The sequence below is a fragment of the Capricornis sumatraensis genome, chromosome 15, assembly GCF_032405125.1.
Source record: "Capricornis sumatraensis isolate serow.1 chromosome 15, serow.2, whole genome shotgun sequence".
Lineage (NCBI taxonomy): Eukaryota > Metazoa > Chordata > Mammalia > Artiodactyla > Bovidae > Capricornis > Capricornis sumatraensis.
The window spans coordinates 76397397-76425272 of record NC_091083.1 but is presented as its reverse complement, the minus strand read 5'-3'; the positions used below and the strand labels follow the sequence as shown (position 1 = coordinate 76425272).

The 27876-nt window shown below is 47.7% G+C and overlaps 1 protein-coding gene across 2 annotated transcripts in view; it reads left to right on the top strand.

The window, feature by feature from the left end:
• RIMS4 (regulating synaptic membrane exocytosis 4) overlaps window positions 1-27876 on the top strand; it is a 66988-nt gene that overhangs the window by 24961 nt on the left and 14151 nt on the right. For both annotated transcript variants that reach the window (XM_068987576.1, XM_068987575.1), the window contains one exon: window positions 22331-22469. In XM_068987576.1, the coding sequence (XP_068843677.1) occupies window positions 22331-22469 (139 nt within the window). The remainder of the gene's footprint in view (window positions 1-22330; window positions 22470-27876) is intronic.

The following is a 27876-nucleotide window of genomic DNA, read 5'->3' as shown; positions in this document are numbered from 1 at the left end:
CACATGTGGCTCGTGGCTGCTCTGTTGGGCAGTACAGATCTAGACCCAGCTCTGAATATGTTGAACTCTGAGACCTGAAGCACATTTCTTGCCCTCTCTGGCTAGATGAGGGGTGCAGTTCAGGAACCCAGAAAGGCTGTCTGGAATAGAGACTGAGGTCTGGGGTCAGCTACATCTGGAGTAGATTCCAGTTTTGCCCAATTCCAGCTGTGTGATCTTGGTCAAGTCATTTAACCTCTCTGTGCTTCAGTGTCCGCATTTGTAAAGTGGGCTTACTAACCATCACCTCACAGGGTTAAATGAGCTACAATGACTCTCTAAGTGCCTTATTCCTGGTAGACTCTTGACAAATTATAGTATTTTTAACTAGTCTTATAGGAACCCAGGTTCCCCTCCTGCCTCTTTGGAAAGCTCTGACAATTCTTGCTTTTGCTACAGATGTTTGTAAAGGGTTTCTTTTGGGGGCCAGAGGTCATCACCTTGACTTTTTGAAATCATGTACAAGTTGTGTTGTTGTGCGTCTGTATTTTTTTTCCTTGTAGAAAACCAGAATTTTTTTTTTTAATGGAGATATACAGCTTTCAAAAGTTTTTTAAAGGAGTCCAAAAGGTTTAAGAACTCAGGGAGGGAAGGAAAGTGTAACTTGCAGGGTCTGTGCAACAGGGCTGGTATGATCAGAAGATAGCAGACTCTGGCCCCAGATGGCCAGCATTCCCATTCTAGCCCAGCCACCTCTCAGCTGCATAAATCTTGTTGAACTTCAGCTTCTCCATCTGTAAAATGGGGTAATATAGAATCGGTTTCAATTATAGAATTCAGTAAACGAGTCCCTGTTAATTGGGTAGTATAGCACCCAGCACATGCCCAGCTGCTTGTATCATCACTATCGTCATTGTGGTGGTCTTCATCATCACCATTGTTGCCGTGCGCTGTATGCCACACTTGATGCAAAGCGTCTGTTTCCCCAAGTCTGTCCTGCATCATCTCAGACCACTCCCCTCGCTCATTCTGCTCCGGCCGCTTTGGCCTCCTTGTTTGTCGGACATGCCGAATGTAAATCCACCCTGGGGTCTGTATGTTTGTGTCCTCTGTGTTGGGACCGCTTACTCCTGAGATAGATAGCCACATGGCTCATTTCTTTACCCGCGTCATGTATCATGGTGAGCCCCACCCCCTGACTTCTGTCTAAAGCTGAAACACTCACCCCTCCACTCATCACCTTCTGACACCCTCTCTGTCTTCATGTATTTGTGGGCTTTGGTGTTTGCTTGCCTCTCCTGGATCAGAGCTTCAGGAGGACAGATGGTTTCCCTTATTTTTATTCCCTGCTTTAGCTCCAGTGCCTAGAACAGTACTTGACATATAGAAGGTGCTCAGAGAAATGCTTGGTGAGAGAGTGAATGAGCCAATGGATCTCATTTAGTCTGAGACAGGCCCCCGTAGGATCCTCAAACTCCAGGCGATGTCACTGATGTAATGTTCGGTCGCTAAGTTGTGTCTGATTCTTTTGTGACCACGTGGACTGCCGCACACCAGGCTTCCCTGTCCTCCACTCTCCGGGAGTTTGCTCAAATTCATGTCACTCTGCTTATTTAACACATGCAGAGAACATCATGTGAAATGCCGAGCTGGATGAATCACAAACCTGTGTAATATGTGCAATCAATAAATCTCTCCTCTGTGCCGGGTTAAGTCTCAGGTTCTAGGCATAGGAAGATGAAGCACATCTCAGCTCTTGAAGAGCTCATAGGCCTGGGGGTGGGGATAGGGTAGCCACAGCCATGCTCTCTTCCAAGCACTTACTGCAGTTGTAACCACCGAATTGTCCTGCCAAAGGACCCCCATCTATCTGGCTTGACACTATGTCCTCAGCACTGGATGTATGAATGGACAGGACACAGTGGTGGTCGGGTAGGAACTGGCTGAGGGTCCGTGGTCTGCGGAGCCGTGGAAGAGTTCACACGGGAGGTGAGGAACCCTCCCCCGTCCCTTGGCGGCTTGCCTTGACTCTCACTTGGCCAGTGATGGAGCAACTTGGTGATGATGAGAGGATGGGGGCTTCCCTTCCCTCAGGAGTCTGGGTGGCCCACTGCAGCCCTTCTATATTTCAGTTCCTGCTTGCGTCTCTGTCCTTGGAGTTAAAAATAACCAAAGATGGGAGCGCAAGGACACACTGTCCTTCTCTGCCATGGAGCCAGGATTCTTCTACCTCCTCTCAAAGGGGGCTGCAGAGGAGCAGGTTTGAGAAGCCAGCAGCTTAAAGAATTATCCCTTCCTGCCCCCTTGAGGACAAGCACAGACCTCACTTTCCCCAATCTGGGGTGACTCTAAATGAGTTATGGGTTGTTGCAGCTGGAAGGGCTATCCAGTGTAGGCTAGTTACCTGGCAGGAAGCCCATAGCCCTCCAGGCCTGGGAGCTTGGCAGACATTACCAATCAATTAAGCACACCCCCCCCCTTTCCTGGGACCATGGCAGGCATCACCAATCAATCACAGCACCCTTTCTGCCAAATCTAGACACAGTCTAAGAATTCTTAACAACAAATATTTTAGGTAACAGCTATCAGAGTTGGCAAAAAAAGAAAAAACCTATTTATCATCAGAGTCTAGTCCAGTCCCCTCGTGGTGGGGAAATTGAAGCTCAGAGAGGGACAGAAACTTAGCAGATTTTACACAGGAGTCCACAGTGGAGCTGGGACCAAACCCAGGAGTCCTAACTCTGCTGGGACTTTTTCCCATCAGTCCTCTACCATATCCTCTTTTCCATGAGAACTATGGTTTGTCCAGGAGAAATGTTTTTTAGCCCATGGACTGCAGGCCTCAAAATGTTATGCAGTGTTCTGTGTGTATGTGCTGACAGGTGCTTTTCTAAGGAAAAGGAGAATAGCTTTCATCAGCTTCTCGAGAGGAGCCTTATACAACCTAAGAAAGCAAAACCGTCAGAAAAGAGAGAGAGCAGAATGGATTAATGTCTTGCTACTCAAAGTGTGGGCCACAAATCAGCAGCGTCCACCTCACCTAGGAGTTGATAGAAATGGAGATTCTCAGGCCCCACCCGCACCTACCAAATCAGAATCTGCGTTTTAACCAGATCTCCAGTTGGTTCAGGTGTACTTTAAAGTTTGAGGAGCATAGATCTGGATTTGGAAAGTGTTGCCTTTGGTTTCTTGAAGGTGTATGGAGTACCTGCTGAGGTCTAGACACCCTTGCCAGTCTACAAGGGGGCCATGAGCCTTGCTGTCATTTGAGGGAGCGGGAAGAAACCTAGGCTCCCTCTCCAAGATGGGTCCCAGCTATTCTGTGACTGTTTAGGCCAGATCAAAAGAGGGATTTGCTTAAAAGGAGGGATTTGTTTAAACAGGCCAGATCAAAGGAGAGACTTGTTGAAAGGTAAAGGATAGAACTTCCATCCAGTGAATAGGAGACCCAAGCATGCACCGAGTGAATGCGTAGGAAGGTTCTCACCTGGAAGCCTTACGAAGGTGCTGGGTTTGCTGCCCTCCTGTGCGGTGGTGCCTGGTTTGTTGTTCAGTTGCTAAGTTGTGTCCAGTTCTTTGCAACCCCATGGACTGCAGTATGCCAGGCTTCCCTGTCCTTCACTATCTCCAGGAGTTTGCTCAAACTCATTGAGTCGGTGATGCCATCCAACCATCTCATCCTCTGTCTTCCACTTCTCCTCCTGCCTTCAATCTTCCCCAGCATCATGGTTTTTTCCAGTGAGTTGGGTCTTGGCAACAGGTGGCCAGAGTATTGTGGCTGCAGCTTCAGCATCAGTCCTTCCAATGAAGGGTTGGTTTCCTTTAGGATTGACTGGTTTATCCCCTTACAGTCCAAGGGACTCTCAAGAGTCTTCTCCAGCACCACCATTTGAAAACGTCAGTTCTTCAGCACTCAGCTTTCTTTATAGTCCAACTCTCACATCCATACATTACTACTGGAAAAACCATAGCTTTGACTATATGGACTTTTGTCGGCAAAGTGATGTCTCTGCTTTTTAATACACTTGTCTAGGTTGGTCATAGCTTTTCTTCCAAGTAGCAAGCATCTTTTAATTTCATGGCTGCAGTCACCATCTGCAGTGATTTTGGAGCCCAAGAAAATAAAGTCTGTTACTGGAGGGACTGGTTTTTAAGCACTCATGGGATTTGGTTGAGTTGAGTGGGAGCAGAGCTGAAGAATCGATGCTTTTGAACTGTGGTGTTTGAGAAGACTCTTGAGAGTCCCTTGAACTGCAAGGAGTTCAAACCAGTCCATCCTAAAGGAAATCAGTCCTGAATATTCATTGGAAAGACTGATGCTGAAACTGAAGCTCCAACACTTTGGCCACCTGATGCAAAGAACTGACTTATTTGAAAAGACCCCGATGCTGGGAAAGATTGAAGGCAGAAGGAGAAGGGGACGACAGAGGATGAGATGGTTGGATAGCATCACTGACTCAATGGTCATGAGTCTGAGCAAGCTCCGGGAGTTGGTGATGGAAAGGGAACCCTGGCCTGCTGCAGTCCATGGGGTTGCAAAGAGTTGGATACGACTGAGCGACTGAACTGAATTGAGAGAGGCTGCGATGCTTGAGGCCAACTTCTCCAGCAGCCTCTGGTGCCGAGAGCCACTCATCTGAGGTGGCTTTGGACTGATGAGTACTCGTGCCAGGTGGTTCCAGCTGATACCAGTGGGTCTCAGGTGATCCTGGCTAGTTTTTCTGGGTCTGATGGGCTTTGAAGGAAGCTGACCCTGCGTAGACCGAGGAAGGTGGTATTGGGAGTGGGGCACAGAAGAAGGTTTGCCGTGGTGGGGCTGTCATTAAGGCATTCAGCTCCTGTCTTCCATGTGATCACTGCATGCTTCTTCCAGTGCCACAGCGGAGATCTGAGTACATGTGTGTGCTTTGAGGTCCAGACCGCACAGCCCAGGATTCATCTGGCCTTTGCAACAGGCTTTGTGTTCTGGCCTCTTGCTTAGCTGGAGTCCTCTCTTGCCCCGGCAGAGGCCAGTGGTGACCTGAAAAGCCCTAATACTGCCGGCCGCCTGATCTCGGGTCAGTATAGAGTAGGGGTTAACAGCAGGACCTGGGAAACCACACACACACATGCACATAGACACAGAGCTTTACTGAGATCATTCACATACCATACAACTCACCTATTTAAAGTATACAATTTGATGGGTTTTGCTACATTTGCAGAGGTATGCAGTCATCACCACAGTCAGTTGTAGGGCACTTTCGTCACCCCCGAAAGAAACGTGTACCCGTTAGTTGTCACACTCTAGCCCCACCTCAATCCAGCCCCTGGCAACGACTAGTCTGTGTTTTCTATCTCTATGGATTTTCCTCCTCTTGGACACTTCATATAGTCACATCAATGGGATATGTGTTGTTTTGTGACTTGTTTCTTCCATTTTGCATATTTTCAAGGTTCATCTTTTGTAGCATTAATCAGTAATTCATTCCTTTTTATAGCTGAATAATATTCCAATAGCTGAATATATATTTGGCTTATGGAGTCATCTGTCGATGGACATTTGGGTTGTTTCAGTTTTTGACTATTGTGAATAATGCTGCTGTGAACATCTGTGTCTGGCTCTAGGTATGGATAGGACGGGTTTGTTTTGCACAGTCCCTCCATCACTCACCTGCTGTGGGACCTTGGGCAAACTGCTTCAGTTCTCAGAGGCTCAGTTTTCTGAGAATTTCTGGGAAATGGGGATGCTGCTATCTATCTCAGAGGGAAAGGGTAGCCTTTCCCTCCTCCAGGGGATCTTCCTAACCCAAGGATCAAACTCAGGTCTCCCGCATTGCGGGCAAAGCCCAAGAATACCGGAGTGAGTAGACTATCCCTTCTCCAGCAGATCTTCCTGACCCAGGAATCGAACCGGGGTCTCCGGCATTTCAGGTGGAGTCTTTACGAACTGAGCTACCAGGGAAGCCGTGATTGGTAACAGTGGCTATCATTTACTGAGTTCCTTTATCTTTTTTGTTTGTTTGTCTGGTCACGTTGTGCAGCTTGAGGATCATAGCTTCCTGACGAGGGATCGAACCTTGGTCCCTGGCAGTGAGAGTGCTGAGTCCTAACCACTGGATTGCCAGGGAATTCCCCAGAGTGCCTTCATCTTATCATGACAGTCACTGTATATATGCTATATTCTAGAGTTCAGCCCCGCAAGGGGCATGAGAAGATATATTTCACAGTATTAACTGTGGACTTCTGCTACAATGGGCTAAGCATGCTGCCTCGTTACAGGAGATCATTTCGCACCTTGATGAGATCTCCTTCCAATGTTTGTGCCGTGGGGGAGAACTTCCTTACCTCCCCTGCACTTTTGGCCTTTTCACATTATTGGGAGGTGTGTTTTTATCTTTATTTTTATATATTAAAAAATAAGCCTAGAGAAATATACATAGAGAAGGGAGTGACAGAGGATGAGATGATTGGATGGCATCACTGGCTCAATGGACATGAGTTTGAGCAAACTCTGGGAGATAGGAAAGGACACACTGCAGTCCATGGCGTCATGAAGAGGCAGATAGGACTTAGTGACTAATCGGCAACAATAGGGAAAAATGCGGTAACTAGAAGAGCTATCTCATGGTTCCATCATTTCTGTTTTCTCTCCACCATGAGAAGAGTATGCCCTAGGTAGGACATGCTCTTCCTTCTTCATCCTGCATCCCAGAAGAATTAATTCATGGAGTAGGGCCATACCTAACTCACAGAGGACATGTAATATGAGGAAGAACCAAACCGTGTTTCTATAAGCCGCTGAGACTTGGGGGTCATTTGTTACTGCAGCGCACCCTAGTGATAGCTCTCCAATACATTTAATCCTTACAGCAATGTAAAATGGGTTCTATGACTAATTCTGTTTTTTGAGGGAACCGAGGCTCAGAGAGGTTCAGTAACTTCCTTTAGTTTACTCAGATAGTAGCAGAGGGGTGCTTCAAGTCCCAAGACCGGTTGCTCAGACTCCAGAGCCTGTGCTCTTCAGACGGAAGCATGTGGGCTGTTTGGCGAGTGGTGAGTAATCGGTGTGGAGCACCTGGCGTGTACGTGACGTCAGACCTGTAGTATAGGTTTGGGGCAGATCCTGGAAGCCCTGAAAGCTGTGTGGATTGTGAAGCTTCCTAGTGCCAGATGGAACCAGAGACTCTCCTTTTGCTCACAGCCCAACTCTCCCGAAGCTTGCTCAGCTTGTCCCAAGAGCTGGTGGGAATGGCTTCCTGGGGAAACTTGTGGGAATTGTAAATGATCTTCCTTCCAGTAATGGCTGAGATGCCCCCTCTCCAGGAAATCTTCCCACCCTGGAATCTTCCCACGCTCGAGATAGACCGGAAGCTTGAGGAGAGGGAATGGCTTTTCCCTGGACATCCCAGCCAAGTTACACTACCTTCCCCTTCCCCAAATGCATTTCCTCTGCTTTCAGAACTCTTTGTCCTCAGTTTGTATTTTGGTTTCACATTTTTGCCTTCCCTCTACATGTTTTCCATTTGTCAGTATAGCCTTTGACTGTAGTCTCCCAAAAGGTAGCACTTCTGTCAGCAATAAAATCTTAAGGTTTGATTGGCAGTCAAGTATAACTCAGGGGCTAAGTAATTCTCCTTACAACCCAGACCCTGCCTCTACTTCCAGCGGTGTATTAATTACTCTTTTCCTCAGTTCTTGTAATATGGTGTGTATCTCTGCCCTTGAACTACACTATGTTGTAATTATAATGCCTTGTGTTAAGAATTGCCCCTTTACTTGGCTGACTCCTAGTAGACTGGGAGTTTGGGGCAGGTCTTGTTGTAGTTCACTTGTGTTGGGAGTCTTCAGCACAGGCCCCTGGCATGGATAAGGCATTTAGTAAGTTGTTTTTTTAATAAATGATCAATATTTCTGTTTCATCTCCCCTCCCTGTCTATTAATTATAAGTCCCTTAAGGACAAGGACTGTGTCTTAGAATCTGCAAGACCAGGGCCTTCTCTGGTGGTCAGTGGCTTGGACACCACACTCCCAATGCAGGGGGCCCGGGTTTGATTTCTGGTCAGTGAACTAGATCCCACGTGCTACAACTAAGAATTCTCAAGCTGCAACTAAGACCTGGCCCAGGCAAATAAATACAAATAAATATTAAAAGAAGAATCTGCAAGACCAAGAAAAGCTTGGTATAGAAAATGAGCTCAATAAATATATACTTCATTGGATAAGTGAGAATGACATTTCTGTCTGGGAACAGAACCCTTTAGAGTCACAAAGCTCATTATCCAGTTGATCCTCTCAAAATCTTCAAATTCTGCCTCTCTAGTGTTCTCAAATCCTCATCATGTGCTCCCTGCCTCCCTTGCTCCTACCTGTTTCCTCTGTGCATCTTCATGATTTCTCCCTCTTTCCCCTTCACATCCTCTTGGAAAAAAGTCTGTGGGACTCTGCCCCCTCTTGCCCAATGAAAAGTGGCCTAAAAGGCAAAAATTACACTCTGGTCTGCCCTGAACCAGGATCATGCTTCCATGTAACAGCTTTGCCATCTTGGGCAGGTTCACTAACCTCCTTGAGTCAGTTTTCTCTTCTGAAAATGGTGGTTGTGTTGCTGTGTGGCTTGGATGAAGTGATGGATACTGAGTACCTATCATATGCTCTGGCTGAGCCGAGTAAGTAGTAGGAGTTCCTGTCTTTACATGGAAGGGTGGAATTGGAGACATCAACAAGCCTGTGGGAAGGGACTGTGGTTCTAAAACAAACAGGGGCTAGGGTTACTTGGTTCTGCGGTCTCCCCTCCCTGTGAGCAGCTACCTCTGCCACAGACAAGCCCAGAACCTCTGCCCCAATCAGCACCACAGACAGTTACGTCTGCATTTGGCTGTCAGGCTAATTACATCACAACTTTTATTTTTTGTACCACTGAAATAGATAAAAAAACATGTCAGAATTTAACTCTGACATGCTCAGTTGTCTTTCACATCTTAATTTCATAGATGTCAGAAAATGTGTCTTAGAATCAATGAAATAATCACCACTTTGTGAGAGGTGGTATCAGTAGTAAAGAATCTGCCTGCTGATTCAGGAGACTCAGGTCCAATCCCTGGGCTGGGAAGATCCCCTGGAGAAGGGCATGGCAGGCTACAGTCCATGGGGTCACAAAAGAGTGGGATACAACTGAGCATGCATGCATAGTATCAGTGGGCCATTGACTCCTGACCCTTGAAGAGGTTAATTATAATCCCCAGCACTTTTTGAAAGCCTACTGTGTCTCAGGGCTTTTCCACTTCTCCTTCTCTTGTCCTGGTGCTCTTTGCCTTCTACATTCATTTAACAAATACTACATTTGAGGAATATGTATGTAAGTCAGACAGTTAGTCAACAGTTTTCTCAGGATTGCTCCCAAAATATTCTAGCCCTGTACCTCATTTCTTCAGAGTATTGCTTCTTGCCGAAGGATAATCTAATGTGTTAAGCTTTCCAGTCCACATCATGCTTAACCCATTTAAAGAGCATGTCAGATGCATACCCTATGACCCAGTAATTTCATTCCTAGGTATGTGCCAGAAGAAGTGTACACAGATGGTCACCAAAAGACATGCACAAGATTGTATCTGGCAGAGCTATTTGTAATATCTCCAAACTGGAAGCTACCCAAATGCTCATCGACAGTAGAAAGAATAAAAATAATTTGGATATATTCATACAATGTTAGACAATGAAGCCATCAGAATAAATGAACTGCAATGAAGGAATCAGCGTGGATGAATCTCACAAACGTAATGTTAAGTGGAAGAAGTCGGACACTGAAGAGTATATACTAGGTGATTCTGTGTATATGGAAGTACAAGACAGGTGAAGCCAATTTGGGCTGTTAGAAGCCAGGATAATGCTACTGTTGGAGGGGAAGTGACTGCTACTCATGTGGTGTTTCTGGAACATCGATAATCCTGTTTCTTGGTCTCAGGGCTGGTTCTATAAATGAGTGTACTTTGTAATGTTCATCAAGCTGTATGCTTAGAGTTGTACACTGTGTAATTGTACATTCTGCATATTATACATCAACAAACAGTTGTTTTTAAAAGCATCTTTCTCCAGAGAGGAAAATGCTGAGAATTTCCTATGTGAGATGATAGGTAAGATATTTGGGGGTAGTTGGTCATGTGGACTATTTGGGGTTACCTGAATTATTCAGTGTGAATGGAATGCAGAGCCCACTGGGGAAAGGGAGGAAAAAAGACCAGAAATGTAGTTTGGGAGCAGGTCAGAAAGGCAGTGTGTGTTAATGCTATTGGGATGTATTCTGCAAGCAGTGGAGTATCATTGGAGATTTTAAATGGAAGAGGTGACATTCAGGACTGAGTTTTAGAAAGTTCATGCAGGCCACAGAGTGGAGAACTGACCGAAGAGGACATTTCTCAGCTGGTGACACCAGTTAGAGTAATGGTGATCTCCTGACCAAGCATTTGAGTTATCCAGAGATTTCCCCAAAACTGCAGATTTCGTGGTTCCCACCCTAGGCCTACTGAACCAGAATCTCCAGGAGAGAAGACCAAGGAATATGTTTTAACCAAGTTCCCAACATATTCACACTGGCCTCTAAGCAGGTGCTTGGGAGTCTCTGAGTTAATTGACTCTGGCAGTCATCCAGGCCAGAGTAAGTGGGGATGTGAGCTGTGACCTTGGTGATGCAGAGCAGACTCAAATTTGTATCCCCCAAAAGGAGGCATGGAGGCAGTTTCAGTTCAGTTCAGTCGTTCAGTCGTGTCTGACTCTTTGTGACTCTGTGTGACTGCAGCACATCAGGCTTCCCTGTTCATCATTAACTCCTGGAATTTACTCAAACCCATGTCCATCAAGTCAGTGATGCCATTCAACCGTCTCATCCTCTGTTGTCCCTTTCTCCTCCTGCCTTCAATCTTTCCCAGCATCAAGGTCTTATCTAAGGAGTCAGTTCTTTGCATCAGGTAGCGAGAGTACTGGAGCTTCAGCTTCAGCATCAGTCCTTCCAATGAATATTCAGGACTGATTTCCTTTAGGATGGACTGGTTTGATCTCCTTATAGTCTACAGGACTCTCAAGAGTCTTCTCCAACACCACAGTTCAAAAGCATCAATTCTTTGGCGCTCAGCTTTCTTCACAGTCCAACTCTCACATCCATACATGACTACTGGAAAAACCATAGCCTTGACTATATGGACCTTTGTTGGCAAAGTAATGTCTCTGCTTTTTAATATGCTGTCTAGGTTGGTCATAGCTTTTCTTCTAAGGAGCAGGTGTTTTTAAATTTCATGGCTGCAGTCACCATTAGCAGTGATTTTGGAGCTCAAGAAAATGAAGTCTCTCATTGTTTCCATTGTTTCCCATCTATTTGCCATGAAGTGATGGGACCGGATGCCATGATCTTCGTTTTTTGAATGTTGTGTTTTAAGCCAACTTTTTCACTCTCCTCTTTCACTTTTATTTAGAGGCTCTTTAGTTCCTCTTCACTTTCTGCCATAAGGGTGGTGTCATCTGCATATCTGAGGTTGTTGATATTTCTCCCAGCGATCTTGATTCCAGTTTGTGCTTCTTCCAGCCCAGCGTTTCTCATGATGTACTCTGCATATAAGTTAAGCAGGCAGGGTGACAATATACAGCCTTGACGTACTCCTCTCCCATTTTGGAACCAGTCCATTGTCTTTTGTCTAGTTTTGACTGTTGCTTCCTGACCTGCATACAGATTTCTCAGGAGGCAGGTCAGGTGGTCTGGTATTCCCATCTCTGTCAGAATTTCCCACAGTTTGTTGTGATCCACACAGTCAAAGGCTTTGGCGTAGTCAATAAAACAGAAGTAGATATTTTTCTGGAACTCTCTTGCTTTTTTTAGACAGTTTAGTTAATTGATTGATACATATTTGTGTGTCATATACTAAATAGTGCATACTACGTGCCAGGCCTTATTCTAAGTACTTAAGAGAAAAAATACTAATTTAATCCTTACAGACATCCTATGAGGCACATACTATTATATTCTTCATTTTTTTAAGAGGAGAAAACTGAGATACAGGTTAAATAATTTGCCCATGATTACACTACTAATAAGGTGACTGAGACCAGCTGTACAACCCAAGCCATCAGGCTCCACTGTCCATGCTTCATTTATTTATTTATTTTTTGCTGTACTGTGTGGCATGTAGGATCTCAGTTCCGAACCAGAGATTGAACCTGGGCCCACAGCAGTGGAAGCACGGTCTTAACTACTGGACCACCCGGGAAGTTCCATCCATTGTCCATGCTTTTAATCACTTTGCTTTGCTGCCCCTTGAAAATGCTTCAGAAATAGTCGTGAATGGCTGTTTACTGTGATAAGGAGCTGAGAGGCTGGTAATTAGGAGTCTGTGCATGCTAAGTCACTTCAGTCATGTCCGACTCTTTGTGACCCTATGGACCATAGCCCACCAGGTTCCTCTGTCCATGGGATTCTCTAGGCAAGAATACTGGAGTGGGTTGCCATGCCCTCCTCCAGGGGACCTTCCCCAGCCAGGGATCGAACCCACATCTCTTACAGCTAGTGCCACCTGAGACCTAAATCCTAAAGCCAGCATGGCCACTGCCCCATGTCCCTCCCGGGCTTCAGTAGCCCTTCTGCACGAGGAAGGCATTGCTGTGGATGACCACTAAGTTCCACCCAAAAGAAATTTTCTCTGATTTTAAGGGAAGGCAGATGTTGCCAGTTCTGGAGAGAAGAGGGGAAAGGGAAAGGGTTCTTACTGAGGGTTTGTGCTTCCTTGACCTGTCCTTGGAGACACAGCCAGAAGCAGCATCAGGGCTGTGGAGGCCTGAGTTCCTGTCTGTCAGCTCAGTCCTTGGTTTTTGGATGAGTTTTAGGACCTGGGCAGGGGGGAGACGTGAGACTTGAAGTCACTGGGAATAGCTAGGCCAGGAAGAGGCTGACCATGGAACCTCTAGGGTATTTATCTCAAAGGGACAGGAAAGGCAGGAGCTGTGGGAAGGGAGAGCAGTGAGCCACAGGGGATTATCCTAGCTTGAAGTAACCTTCTGACCCAGAGCTCTATGTATGGAGGACTTCACAGGCTATCATATGGACTGAGGCAGGACCAGTCACAGACATGGGATTACTGTGGACAGGGGCATGGTTAGGGGTTTTAGAGCCTGGGGACCTGCAGCAAGTCATACAACCGTCCTCAGCTTTGGGCTTCTCATCTCGAAAACAAAGCTGTAAAGATCCATCTTGGATAAAATGTCAAAGTGGAGAATGGTTGTGTTCTTTCCCTCCTCTCCCTCCCATTTCCACATCACTGCAGTCTTAAGTGCTTAAGAATATATGATCTTACAGATAACCTAGATTTAAAACCTAGCTCTGTCTTGTCTGCTGTAACCTTGGGCCAATTGCTGAACTGCTTTGAGCTTGGCTCCTTTTTGTAAAATTAGGATAATGATACTTGACTCTCAGAGTTATGGCTAAATTTTACATGTACATACACATATAAGAACATATATAAGTATATAAAATATATATTTATGAATATATAATTTGTATATTGGGCTTTCCAGGTGGTGCTAGTGGTAAAGATCCTGCCTGCCAATGTAGGGGACATAAGAGATAGAGGTTCAATCTCTGGGCCAGGGAGATCCCCTGGAGGAGGAAATGGCAACAAACTCCAGTGTTCTTGCCTGGAGACTTCCATGAACAGAGGAGCCTGGCAGTCTGTGGTCCATGGGGTCACAAAAACTCAGGCATGAATGAAGTGACTTGGCATACACACACACGCACAATTTGTGTATTATAATTTATATTAATTTAACATATAAGGGCTTCCCTGGTGGTTCAGTTGGTAAAGAATCTGCCTGCAATGCGGGAGACTTGGGTTCCATCCCTGGGTTGGGAGGATCCCCTGGAGGAGGGCATGGCAACCCACTCCAGTATTCTTGCCTGGAGAATCCCCAAGGACAAAGGAGCCTGGCAGGCTACAGTCCATGGGATCACAAAGAGTCGGACACGACTAAGCGAATAGCACAACATATGTAAATACCATGCATGTATGTATATCTATCTATCTATAAAAAATAGTGTCTGGTAAAGAGTAAGTGCTAAAAATAATGTCAATTAGTAATTTATTATCATTTATCCTGTTTCTTCACAGATACTTGCTTTTGAGAGAAGGTACAATAACACATTCACACTCAATATGGACAACTGAATGAGACGCACTTGTTTTCTTTACTGGAGGATTTACACTTTTCTTGAGGATGTTCTAAAAATAAAAGCAATTCAGTTAAACACACTGTTAGTGGGATGGGCAATGCTGGGTGCTGTCCACGGTTCTGAAGGGAAATGAAGGCGGAATGAGCTTACACAGCAGACAGAATATCAAGTAGGTTGACCAAGGACTGCATTTCAAGGTGCAGTGGAATAGATACCCAATAAAAGTGAAGACAAAGTGCCCCCTGGGACTCAGAGAGTTTGATCAGAGAAGGGTTTGTGGAAGAGATGGCATTTGAATTCTGTGATAGAGCATAGTGAGTTTAGTGGTTCATTAAAAACATGAGTCAGAAAGACATGACTTGAATTCCAGTTCTGCCCTTAGTAGCTGTGTGTGTCCTTGGAATGGTTACTTAACCTTATTTATCCTTATTTTCTTATCCTATAAAATGGGATAGTAGTTATCTCACAACTTATTGTGAGAATTAAAATGAGAAGATGCCTATGTAAAACAGTAGGCATAGCATCTGGCACAGTAGTGATACTAATAGTTTTTTGGTAATACTAATGTTAATAATAGTCATCTTGTTGAGTGCTTACTGTGTGCCACAGCCCACCTAGGATGTCAGAGGATTAAATGTCATTATATTATTACATTACCTTATTATATTTAATCTCATGACAGCCCTATGGGTTTGGTGAGTTCCTGATAAACTATTATTTAAAGCTTAACTCTGGAGTATGGTTAGAATTTTGATAGGGAAGGTGAGGACAGCAGGAAAGTAAAGGAGAGAGAATGGGGATGAGGAAGCTATGGAGGATGTACCTGAAGCAAAGAGCTGCTCAGCTGGGCTGGAGTGCAGAGATGGAGAGGAAACCAGGAGAAGCTGGGGGGAATCAGGTAATGGTGAGTCGTGAATACCAGGGTGTGAAGGGGGTGCCTCATTTGAGGGGCAGTGGGGAGCCATTGTAAGGTTTTAAATAGGATCATGGCATGAGGTTATGATTTATTTATAAATTTATATTTTACCTTCATTTCCATTCTAGAATTCATACATTTAACTATAAAACCTTGAGAAGATACCACAGCCTGCAAAAGAGAAATAAAATATCCCTACTGGGCTGATTGGAGTGTAAATTGGTACAGCTCTTTTGGAAAATCGTTTGGCAGCATCTGCTAAAGCTGAATGCTTGCCCTATGACCCAGCAGTTCTACCCTTAGGTATATTTCCAAGATACACAGGTACAAATATTCAGCAAAGGCCATGTGCTAAAGTAATCACAGCAGGATTATTTCTAATAGCCCCAGCCTGGGGGAAAAAAAAATGAAATGCCTATCAACAGAACAATGGATAAGTAGGTTGTGCTCCAAAATATTCATACGGTGAAAGACTGTATAATAGTGATGATGAACAGTCTACAGCTATGTACAACAATGTGGGTGTATCTCATGTAGCCAACATAATATTGAGCAGAAGCCAACCCCGCCCTCCCACAGACCATGCTCTGTGTATAAAGTTTAAAAACAGGCAAAACTGATATCTGATATTTGAGATCAGGATAGTGGCTGCCTTCTTGGAGTAATATAGCCTGGAAGACTGGGCATTGTGGACTTCAGGGATCCTGGCAATACTGTTTCTTCATCTGGCTGCTGGATACACGGATGTTTATTTTGCGAAAACCCATCAAGCTCTACACTAAAGGTTTGTTCACATTTTCGTCTGTATCGTATACTTAGATGGAAAAGTTACAAAAGGTCTTCCCTGGTGGTTCAGTGACTAAGAATCTGCCTGCCAGTGCAGGGGACATGGTTCGATCCCCGGTCTAGGGAGATTCCACGTGTATGGAACAGCCAAGCCTTCTAAAGCCCGAATGCCCTGGAGCCCGTATTCTACAAGAGAAGCTTCTGCAGTGAGAAACCCGTGCCCTGCAACCAGAGAGTAGCCATTGCTCTTGGTGATTAGAGAAAACGCAGCAACGAAGACCCAGTGCAGCCAAAGATGAATTAATTTTTAAAAGTTACCAGAAAAACAATCTTCTCACACACCCTCTAGCGATCTTTCTTCCTATCATTATTCCCCATTAACAGTTTGGGTCATATCCTCCCAGGTTTTTCTGTGTCTATGCATAAAGAGAAAGATAAAGCTACACTATCTATAGCTTTACAAAAATGGTCTTCTGTTTTACATACCATCCTGCAGCGTGCTTTTTTAACTCCACAGTATGCTGAGGCAGTCTTTCTATGTCACTGAAGATGTAGGTCTTGATGACTCTTTCTAATGTTTGCAGTGTTTTATTGTGGGGATGTGTCATTTAGTAAAGCCATTCCCATTGACAGACCTCTAATTCCAGCATTCCATTGGTGTAAATGATACTGTGGGGAAGTCTCTTCTTGCATAGCTTGGTGTTCTTGTCTGTTTGTGAATTTATGAATTACTAGGAAGGGAATTTTTTGGTCTGAAGTGGTATTTTAAGATTGTTAATCTGTTAATGACTTGCTGAGTGGGTGGGTTGGAAGCAGGGACACTAGTTAGGAGGTTGTTAAAATAATTTAGACTTGGGATAATTAGGGTGGTTGGCAGTGAAAATGGACAGAAAAGGAGAGAGCTAAGAGATATTAAGGGCAAAGATTTGATACAAACTGGCATCTAATGAGAAAGGGGGAAAGGTCAGAGAGGTCCTTGGGGGTTCTGGGTCTGGGTGGCTGGGAAAACTGGGAACAGAGGTCAGAAGGAATTGTTTGGGGGAAGTGGGGTGGGACAAGTTGCATTCAGGAAGCCAGTTCATCATCCAGGTAGTGATGTCCAAATGCAGTTGGAAGAATTGCTTTCTTTTGATTTATACTACTACTAACTACTAAGTCACGTCAGTCGTGTCCGACTCTGTGCGACCCCATAGACGGCAGCCCACCAGGCTTCCCTGTTCCCGGGATTCTCCAGGCAAGAACACTGGAGTGGGTTGCCATTTCCTTCGCCAGTGCAGGAAAATGAAGTGAAAGTGAAGTTGCCATTCGTGTCCAACTCTTCGCGACCCCATGGACTGTAGCCTACCAGGCTCCTCCATCCATGGGATTTCCCAGGCAAGAGTACTGGAGTGGGGTGCTATTGCCTTCTCCATAATTCTATTTATTTATTTATGGCTGTGCTGGGTCTTTGTTGCTGCGAGGGCTTTTCTCTGGTTTCAGTAAGCAGGGGCTACTCTCTAGTTATGGTGTCTGAGCTTCTCATTCTCTTTTTTTGGGGGGAACATGTGGTACGGTTTGTGGGACCTTAGTTCTGCACCAGGGATCGAACCTGTGCCCCCCTGCATTGGAAGCCTGGAGTCTTAATCACTGGACCACCAGAGGAGTCCCACGGTGGCTTCTCTTGTTGCAGAGCATGGGCTCTGGGGGCATGTGGGTTTCCTTAGTTATAGCTCCTGAGCTCTAGAGCACAGGCTCAGTAGTTGTGGTTGCGTGTGGGGTCTTCCCAGACCAGGGATCAAACCCAGGTCTCCTGCACTGGCAGTCGGATTCTTTACCACTGAGCCGCCACGGAAGCCCCAGAGTATTGCTCTTGACAGAGTTAAGGGCTGCAGATTGAGGCACAGGATTCCTTTGCTTAGGGTGGTCCTCATGGGGGCGGGGAATGAAATCAGCAAGGGAAAGACTCTAGAGAGAAAGAAAACCTAAGGACTGGGTAGCCAGGGCCTCGTGCATAGGGTGCTGGCAATGCTCAGGCACAGGAGGGGTCCACTAGAATCCTCCATCATGGAGGCCAAGGGGCGGATCTGCAGTGACTCTCATTCGAACGATGTTGCCTGCATTAGTCTCCCTCCTATTACCCTCCCCTGGTGAGTGCTATCATTACATCTTTTTCTTGCTCCTCAGAACCCTTTACATACTTGTGATTAATCAGTGTGATCCTGTTTTTAGTGTCCACCTCGGCCTCTGAGCTGTGAGTTCCAGGGAGGCAGGAACCCCTTCATTCTTGTCCCCTCTTCCGTCCTCCTCAGGCGTGTGTTTAGCGTGTAGCAGTGTTGGTACCCGAAGTTGCTGCTGTGGTTTGCTGGGACTCTGGCTGTCCACACACACCCTCTGCCTGCTGCCTTCCCCCACCCCCAGCTACACACACACAAGCACACACACACACTGCACAAGTTGGGAGAGGAGGGACTTAAAACCCACAGGGTACAGCAGGCGGGAGTGGGTCGCCAAAAATGGGTCATCCACACTCCATTTACTTGTACATCACAGTGGCCAGCTTGGGGCAGCCTCACAGTCGAAACCCGAAGTGTAGAGGACTCAAACTCCGGGTCTCTCCAGTGGAGCCTTATGATAACCATGGACAACAGAACCTCTCCTTTGACCCCGTTAACCAGCCCCTCGGAACTTCCATGCCTTCATCTTTGTGCAGCTGCTCTTTTTATCACCAGTTTTCTTGGAGGGAATGGTGTTTCCATTGTGATTCTGGAACCCACCTGTGCAACAGTGTTTGAACCTTAACTTCCTTAGGATAACAGCTTAGCCAGGTGTCTTAGGTCAAGTTTCCCCCAAAGGATCCAGAGATGAAATTTGTGTGTAGGTGTATCCCTGGTGTAGGGAGAGTGTTGTCCTTGGACATGACTGTGCTTGTGTCTCTGTGTGTGTGTGTGTATGTGTACATGCGCACGCGTGTGTGTACATGCGCATGCGTGTGTGTGAGTGAGTGGGGGGATGTTTCTCTGTGCCTGTGAGTCTGTATGAATATGTGTGTGTTTCTGAATCTTTCTGTGCCCTTGACACTGCTGTACACAGAGAAACAGAGAACTCTTGGGAGAGGGACTTCAGATACAAATGAGGGAAAGAAGAAGGGGCGGGATGACCGGAAGCACACAGGGAGACACACCTTCTCCCACATGGTCAGGAGACACCAGGGGACACACGCACACACACAGAGACACACACATGCACGCTGTGTCAGTTTCTCTGTGTGCTTTCTTGAGTGGGTTGGTGTACGCGTCTTATGGTGACGTGTCTGTGTGTGACTGGCACACACCCAGACACCTGCCCATTTAGCCTCAGGAGTAGAATGGCAGGTGTGCAGAGACCCAGGGGTGCGTGCGTGCTCAGTCGCTTCAGTCGTGTCCGACTCTTTGCAACCCTACAGACCATAGTCACCCGGGCTCCTCAGTGCATGGGATTCTCCAGGCGAGAAAGCTGGGGTGGATTGCCATGCCCTGCTCTAGGGCCGAGACCCATGGCAGCACACAGATGTGGACACTTAGACGTAGGGTAACAGACTGCATCTTTGCAGGCATATTCCTCTGTGTGTGTTTAATTTTCTGAGTACGTGGGCATCTGTGTGCCTGAATTACGCAGATGTGTGTAGGAGAGGAACATGTGTGTAGGAGAGCATCTTTGTCTCTGTGTGTGCACGCATGTGTCTGTCTGCAGGTCAGGGAGGAAGGGGGCACCATCGTTGAGTTGGGAGGAGGGATACGGGGAGAAGTCCAGCAGGAGGTGCCCCAGCGTTACCCTCTCTCCCCACACACAGACCCAGCTCCCCATCCTTTTACTCAGCAGGATGATGGGGTTTGGGTGGATCCATTTGTGAGCACTGCTGAAGGCCCTGAGGTCTATCAGCTCATCCCAGACTGGGGAGGTCCCACTAAAGATCCGCCTCCACTCCTAGAACCCACACCCCTCCAGGGTGATGGGAGACATAAAGTTTGCCTTGATCACCAGGCTATGGAGCACGGAAGCAAAGTGACCCCTTGGGGTCAAATCCTCACCCCCCATGCCTCCACTTCCACCTTCTGGCCCTCGGGCATGGACCAGCCCCCTTAACCCCATGTCCTCGGTGCTAAGAGTGGAGCAGGCAGGAGCAGCTGCTTCCTGGGTGACTGAGGATTAACCCCACCCTCAGTGCGGACACCTGTTCACCCAGCAGTTACTACTTGAGCACTTCCAAAGGCTAGGGGCTTCCTTGATAGCTCAGTTGGTAAAGAATCCGCCTGCAATGTTGGAGACCCTGGTTTGATTCCTGGGTTGGGAAGCTCCACTGGAGAAGGGATAGGCTACTCTTTCCAGTTTTCTTGGGCTTACTTGGTGGCTCAGCTGGTAAAGAATCCACCTGCAATGCAGGAGACCTGGGTTCACTCCCTGGGTTGGGAAGATTCCCCTGGAGAAAGGAAAGGCTACCTCCTCCAGTATTCTTCCCTGGAGAATTCTGTGGACTGTATAGTCCATGGAGTCACAAAGAGTAGGACATGACTGAGTGACTTTCACTTTCCAATGGGTAGACTGTTCTTGGCCCTGGGGCTTCAACATTCGACACAATGAAATTCACTGTCCTCATGGGGTTTACCTTCTGTGTGGAGGAGGCTAGTCAGTAAGCTGACAGTGAAGAACACATCACGGGTAGTGAGCGTCAGGAAGAAAAGCACGACAGCACTGGGCAGAGAGAGGCCAAGCCAGGAGAGGCTCAAGGAGAGCTGGGATTGGATGGTGTTTGATCGCAGTGGAAATGAAGGTGTGAGCTGCCGGATCGGGGAGAGGGTGGTTAGAGGCAGGAAACAGAAGGGAAGAGCATCGGCCTTCCTTGGCTGGCCAGTGGTCATATTTCCCCTGCAGGGGGCATGGGTTCAATCCCTGGTTGGGGAACTAGGATCCTACATGCCATGTGGTGCAGCCGAAAAATGGAAAAGCAGGGCAGAGGACCATGCTGTTCTCCTATTTTACAGCTAAGAAAGTGGAGGCCCAGGGAGGTTAGTAATTTGCCCAAAGTCTCACAGTCTGTGAGAAGGAGATCCAGCACTTAAACCTGGGGCAGTGTGGTTTCAGAGCCAATGGTCTAGATGGGTGATCCTCAATCAAGGGTGATCTTTGTCCCCACTCCAGGGGATGTTTGGCAGTGTCTGGAGACATTTTTGACTGACACAACTGACCTGGAAGGAGGACTATCATCTAGTGGGTAGAGGCCAGGGAGACTGGTTAGACCTCCCACAGCACACGCGACAGCGCCTGACGGCTAAGCAATAGTGCATCCCCTTGCCAGTTGTGCTGAGGTAGAGAAATTCTGGTTTAAATCCATGAAAAGCACTTGACAGAGAATATGATACATCGGAGGTGCTCAGTAAATAGTAGCTAAAGAGGAGGAGGGAAATGGTTTGGAGAAGATTGCAGGGCAGAAATGAATTCAATAAACAGTACGTGTTGGTTGAACCTAGAGAATATTATACTTAGTGAAGTAAGTCAGACAGAGAAAGACAAATACTATATGATAACCCGTATATGTGGAATCTAGAAACAAGACAAATGAATCTATATACAAAGCAGAAACAGATTCATAAACATAGAAAAAACCTTGTGGTTACTAAAGGGGAGAGAGGGAGAGATTGGGAGTATAGGATTAACAGATTCAAGCTACTGTACATAAAATAGATAAGCAACAAAGATTTACTGTATAACACAGGGAATTAATTATAGGGCTTCCCTGGTAGTTCAGCTGGTAAAGAATCTGTCTACAATGCAGGAGACCTGGGTTCAGTTCCTGGATCGGGAAGATCTCCTGGAGAAGGGATAGGCTACCCACTCCAGTATTCTTGGGCTTCCCTGGTGGCTCAGACAGTAAAGAATCTGCCTGCAGTGCGGGAGACCTGGGTTCGCTCCCTGGGTTGGGAAGATCCCTTGGAGAAGGGAACAGCTACCCGCTCCAGTAGAATTGCCTGGAGAATTCCATGGACAGAGGAGCCTGGCAGGATGCAGTTCATGGGGTCGCAAAGAATCAGACATGACTGAGCGACTTTCACTTCACTTCACTTCTTCACAGGGGATTATACTCAATATCTTGTAATAACCTATAATGGAATTTAATTTGAAAAAAAACTGAATCACGTTGCTGTACACCTGAAACTAAAACAATGTTGTAAATCGATTATACTTCAATTAAAAAAAAATACATGTAAATGCATCTGCCAGTTAGGAGAACTCATGTGATGCTGTTTGATGGCTGAGTATAAAGGGCAGGCTGCCCCTGGGAGGGTGTGTGCAGGTGAGGCTGGTGGTTGGAGGAGGTTGATGAACCAGGTGGGGCGTGAAAACCAATGCTGGGCAGCCACCAGCCTCTGAAAGACTAACCAGAGGCCTGGTCTCTCCATTTCTCCCCATCCCGTGTCTCTCTCCCCATCTCTCTCGACCACTCTGCCCGGAAGGGGACAGCCGGAGGTTGAAGGGGGCCATCCAGAGGAGCACGGAGACTGGCCTGGCAGTGGAGATGCCCAGCCGGACCCTGCGCCAGGCCAGCCACGAGTCCATCGAGGACAGCATGAACAGCTACGGCTCCGAGGGCAAGTGAGTGTGGGGCCCACGGTCGTCTCCGGTGTGGGGTGGGCGGGAGGAACGGAGCAGTGCCCTCTAGGAGCCCTGGGTCATCCTTGGCCTTGGAAGGGAGGTGATGAAAGCCAAGGATTCTCTGAGGAGGTGTGAGTGAGGCATGAATCTGGTACCCAACTGTCTAGGTCTCAATCCCAGCTCCACTGCTCACTGACGGTGTGATCCTGGGCAAGTCACCTCTCTGTGCCTCGGTTTCCTCATCTGTGAAATGGAGACAGTAGTACCAACCTCATAGGGGGTGGTAGGAAGATTAAATGGGTTACTATTTATAAAACGCCTGGCACAATGGCTGCCACAGCAGAGGTTAATGAAGAAAGGGGATCAAGAGGGGTTTTGTTGGGATGGTGGTTATTTCCTCTTTAACTTTCTTAGTTTCCTTAAATCCCAATTGGTTTTTAAAAATATGTACTACTGCCTGATAAGGAGTTTCACACGCATCAAGTCATAGCACATTAGGTCCAGCTGGCTCCTCGCCTGTGTTTCTCTCCCTCAGCTGTACATCAGAATTGCTGGGAACTTGTTACAAATACCGATCTCGGGACCCTGAATCCAAGCTGCTGAATCGGAATCCATGAGGGTGGCGCCTGGAAGTTCCATTTTTAAAAGACTCCCTGGGACGAGATCGATCTAGACTGGGGCTCTCGGGGTCGGGCTTCCCTGGTGGCTCAGGCCGTAAAGGATCTGCCTGCAGTGCAGGAGACCCGGGTTGAATCCCTGGGTGGGGAAGATCCCCTGGAGAAGGCAGTGGCTACCCACTCTAGTATTCTTGCCTGGAAAGTTCCATGGACAGAGCGCCTGGTGGGCTACAGTCCACAGGGTTGGAAAGAATCAGAGGCGACCGAAGCTACTGAGACTGCACTTGCACTTTGAGAATTTGGGGAAAGTTTGAAGCCTGCTTTCCTCTGATAAATATGCAGATAAAGTGTGTACCCTAACACACTCACACCTCACACTCATTCTCACATGCGTGGTCACACAGACACATTTCATGTAACTGTAGGGGGCTCCCAGACTCTCCTAAGCCCCCCTGGCAAAGAAACTGTGACCCACAGTGACTTCTTCATTGTACAGGTGACCAGGGCACTCAGAGAGGCTGAGGGGCTTGGCCTGGATCACACAGCATGTTCATAGGTCTGGAACCCAGGCATCCAGACTCTCAGCGGGGCTTGTATCACGGCACCCCATTGCTTCATTATCTCAGCCGTCCTCAGCCAGGGAGGACAGGGCTGTCATGACCCTTGTCAAGCACATGAGAAGACTGGGGCTTAGAAGAGTCCAGTATGATAGACCCCAGGCGCATGTGGCTATTTAAATGTAAGTGAATGAAGATGAAATATTCTGTTCCTCTGTCGCTCTTGCCATATTTCAAGTGCTCAGTGGCAGCCTGTGTTCAGCGCCCACCGTATCAGACTGTGCAGGTGTCGGACATTTCCATCAGCGCGTTTCCAGGACCACTGGATGGTCCTGGCTGAGTGGCTCATCCAAGGGCAGACCTCCTCCAGTTTCTGGCCCTGCCTTGCAGCTGGGGGCTCTGCCGCCTGAAAGCCTTCCCGCCCCCAGCCCCTCCTAAACTGGGCATCTCCGGTCTCTCTGAATGGCCTTGCCTTGGCAGATGCTGCTGGTCCGCCCACCTCCTAGGGAGACTTTCCGCAGGGCGAGAAGAGGAGGAGGACACGCGGAAGGGAGAGGGAGAAGAGGAGGACGAAGGGAACAAATGTTTGCTTTAACCTGAGAAGCTCGGCAAGACAGCGAAACTTGGAGGGAGATAGTCTAGGCGTCAGGGTGGCAGTGGGTCCCTGCTGAGTTTCAGGGGATCGGGAGAGTTGGGTCCTGGTCCCCGCCTGGCCACTGACCCCGAGTGGCCTTGGGCACATCCCTTGCCCTCTTTAAGCTTTAGGGAGGCTGATACACATCTTGTCTGTTGGCCTCATGGGCAGGTCAGAGGAACAGGTCGAGGAGGTGGTATCGTGGTGCAGTGAACAGCAGCAGGGGGTCAAACCTACATTCCCATTTTCCAGAAGAGGAGCTGAAGGCTCAGAGAGGCCACAGGACTTGTCCCCGGGGAGCAGCATAGGAGGGCATCGTGAGGAAGAAAGATGATGCCTGCACATGACAGGTGCTTGGGACGTGGCTCTTGTCATTTGCTGTCGTGTGCTTTAAGGGGCCAGAAAGTCAGATTATATTACAAACATGTCCAGAGTCAGGACTCTGGAGTCAGACAGTACTGATTGGGCCTCATTTCTGCTTCTTCGGAGCTGTGTGACTTTGGGGGACGTTACTTTACCTCTCTGAGCCCAGTTTCTTCATCTATAGAAAGAGGTCCAGAATAGTACAGATCATTAATAGAGCTGTTGTGGGGAGACAACTAACATATGTCAAAGCACTTAGACACAATGTGCCAGTGGCTGGCACATTGCAAGCATTTTTATTATTATAGCTATTACCGATATTTGTCGATTCAGCCACTGTTATTTGGGCATTTTGCTCCTTGTTATAATTGTGTCTAGAATGTGCTTAGCGCAAGGTAAGCATGGAATAAATGTTGGCGGTGATGATTATGATTTTTAAAAAATTATTTATTTGGCTGTGCCAGGTCTTAGCTGAGGCATGTGAGATCTTTAGTTGTGGCATGTGGGTTTAAGTTCCCTGACCAGGGATGGATCCTGGGCCCCCTGCATTGAGAGCACAGAGTCTTGGCCACTGGACCACAAGGGGAGTCTCCTGTGGTGATTATTATGATTGTTAAAAGGTTTGTGGTGGGTGTCTTGAGACAGTTGAGGAAAGATCAGGTGGGTTTGAGGGTCCTTGGTGCAGCAGAGGGGAGATTCTTGCCCTCCTGAGAGGGACAAGGTCTTGGTGGAGCCCAGCCAGGTGCTGCTACCCACCCCCAACACGCACCTGGCTGAGGAAGGGAGGTCAAAGGGACGGGGGGACAGGTGGGGACACTGAGCTGTAGTTGGCCTCCTCTTTGTTTTGGAGGTATTTTGGGCACTAGCAGGACCGAGATTCCAGGCTGTGAAACAGGAGGGGGTGTGACCATCCTCCCCCTGGGCTTCTGCCAGCCCAGCTGAGGCTCACAGAGAGCCAGTGCCTTTGTGCAGCCCCCACCAGGCTGCAGCCCCTGGTGCTGCCGGGCATGTGTATTCCTGCAAGTGGGCCCAGGGATGCTACCATGCGGATGTTCATTTAGCACCTACAGTATGCTGGACAGTCAGACTGAGCACCTCGGAGACCCTGCCTTCCACTGACCACGCAACTAGTAGTGTGGCAAGAGCTGCAAAGGACGGGCACAGAGAACTTTGGAAATGCTGTGTCCTCACTAGGACTCAGGGCTGGAGAAGGGGTGCACATTGGGTTGGGCCATTCTGCCAGTGATGATCCTTGGGCTCCAGGTTGCACAGTACCAGTTACAGTGGGTTGAGCCCTTGCTGCTCAAAGTGTGATTCTCAGCCCAGCAGCAGCACCATCCCCTGGGACCTTGTTAGAAGTATAGCATCTCTTGGTACTTTCCTGGCGGTCCAGTGCTTAAGACTCCACAGTTCCACTGCAGAGGGGAGGGGTTCCATTCCTGGTGCAGGAACTTAGATCCTAAGATCCTGCTTACTGTGTGGCACATCCAAAAAAAAGAAGAAAGGAAAAGAAATGCATCATCTCAGGCTTCTAACAAGATCCCCAGGTGATTCATGGGTTAAGGTTGAGAAGTTCTGGCTTAAGGGTAATAATGTTCTAGAGCAAACACTTTAGAAGAGCATTTGCTATGGGCAGACACTGTGCTAACTGTTTTTACATTTATTGACTCATTTAATTCTCTCAGTAACCTGATAACTCTGGAACTGTTAGTATCCTCATGTTACAGATGAGGAAATGAAAGGCAAGAGAGGTTAATTAAATTGCCCAAGGTCACATAGCCAGAGTGGCTTCCCTGGTGGCTCAGACGGGAAAGAATCTGCCTACAATGCAGGAGACCCAGGTTCGATCCCTGGGTTAGAAAGATCCTCTGGAGGAGGGCATGGCAACCCACTCCAGTATTCTTGCCTGGAGAATTCCATGGATGGAGAAGCCTGGTGGACTACAGTCTGTGGGGTTGCAAAGACTCAGACATGACTGAGCAACTAACAGTTTCATACAGCCAGTGAGTGACATCGATTTCAGGGATTCAAATCTAGCGTTTGGAATCTGCCCTTAACAATTCTACTCGACTCCCTCCCTCACTTAATGGCTGTGTCTATCAGGATTTCCCCAGGTGGATGCTTCCAGCATGGTTTGGTGGCTTAGTGGTCTCTCCATCTTCTCCCCTCTGCAGACTTCAGCATGGTGGACCAATCCTAGTTTATCCTTGGGGACTGGGGAACGGTTTTCCTTCCCAGTGCCCCTTTCTGCCTGATGGAAAAGTTGGTTCTGCATGTTAAGGATGGAAGGGAACAGCTATGAGTTGGGCAACCAGCCAAGCTCCCACTCCCCACCTCTCTGAGCATCTCCCCAGATAAAGGGCAAGGATTCAGTACTCCTGAGAAAGGGCCAGGAGAACAGTACCTCCCCAGACCCCTCATCCATCCTGAGATACTTCCATCTGCTTCAGTTTGGATTTCCCAGAACCAGACGCAAGACATGGATTTGAGTGCAAGCATTTCACTTGGAAGGTGATTCTGGAAAACATGGTGGAGGAACCCATAAGAGAGACATAAGGCCTCCAGTAACGTGTGTTGAGAAGCCAGCTGCCACTGTGTGTATCCAGAGCTTAACGCTGATGGGGTCTCAGAACCAGCCTGACACAGGGGCCTGAGAGTCACTCCCTGGGAGGCCAGGGAGCTGGAGCACTTAGACTGCCACTCTTACTGGTTACTGGTTGATGGCCGCTCACGGTTAAGTCTCCTGCCCTTCCTCTGGAAATGAGGGCTCCGGAGACCAGAGAAATCCCTTGTGTGCCAGAGAAACGTAGCTAGAGGGATGCAGGTGCCAACAGTTAGAAGACTGTAAGCACTGACACGGTGGGGGTCAGGGGATGTGGGGGATGGCAGCAGAGTCTAGTACCTTTTCTGAATGCACAGCACCACTGTCTCCCAGCTGCCCAAACCAGAAGGCTCTCCCAGACGCCTCTTGCTCTCTCTCTCCGTATCCAGCCCTTGACTGGGCTCTACCATTTCTCTCCTAATTGTCTTTGACTCCGCCCATCTCCCTTTTCCCCCAGCCATGAGGCCACTCATCACTCCGTCCATCTCCCCTTCCCCAGCCATGAGGCCACTCATCACTCCTTCCATCTCCCCTTCCCCAGCCATGAGGCCACTCATCACTCCATCCATCTCCCCTTTCCCCTAGCCATGAGGCCACTCATCACCCTTGACTGGATACCTGCAAGTCTCCTTTG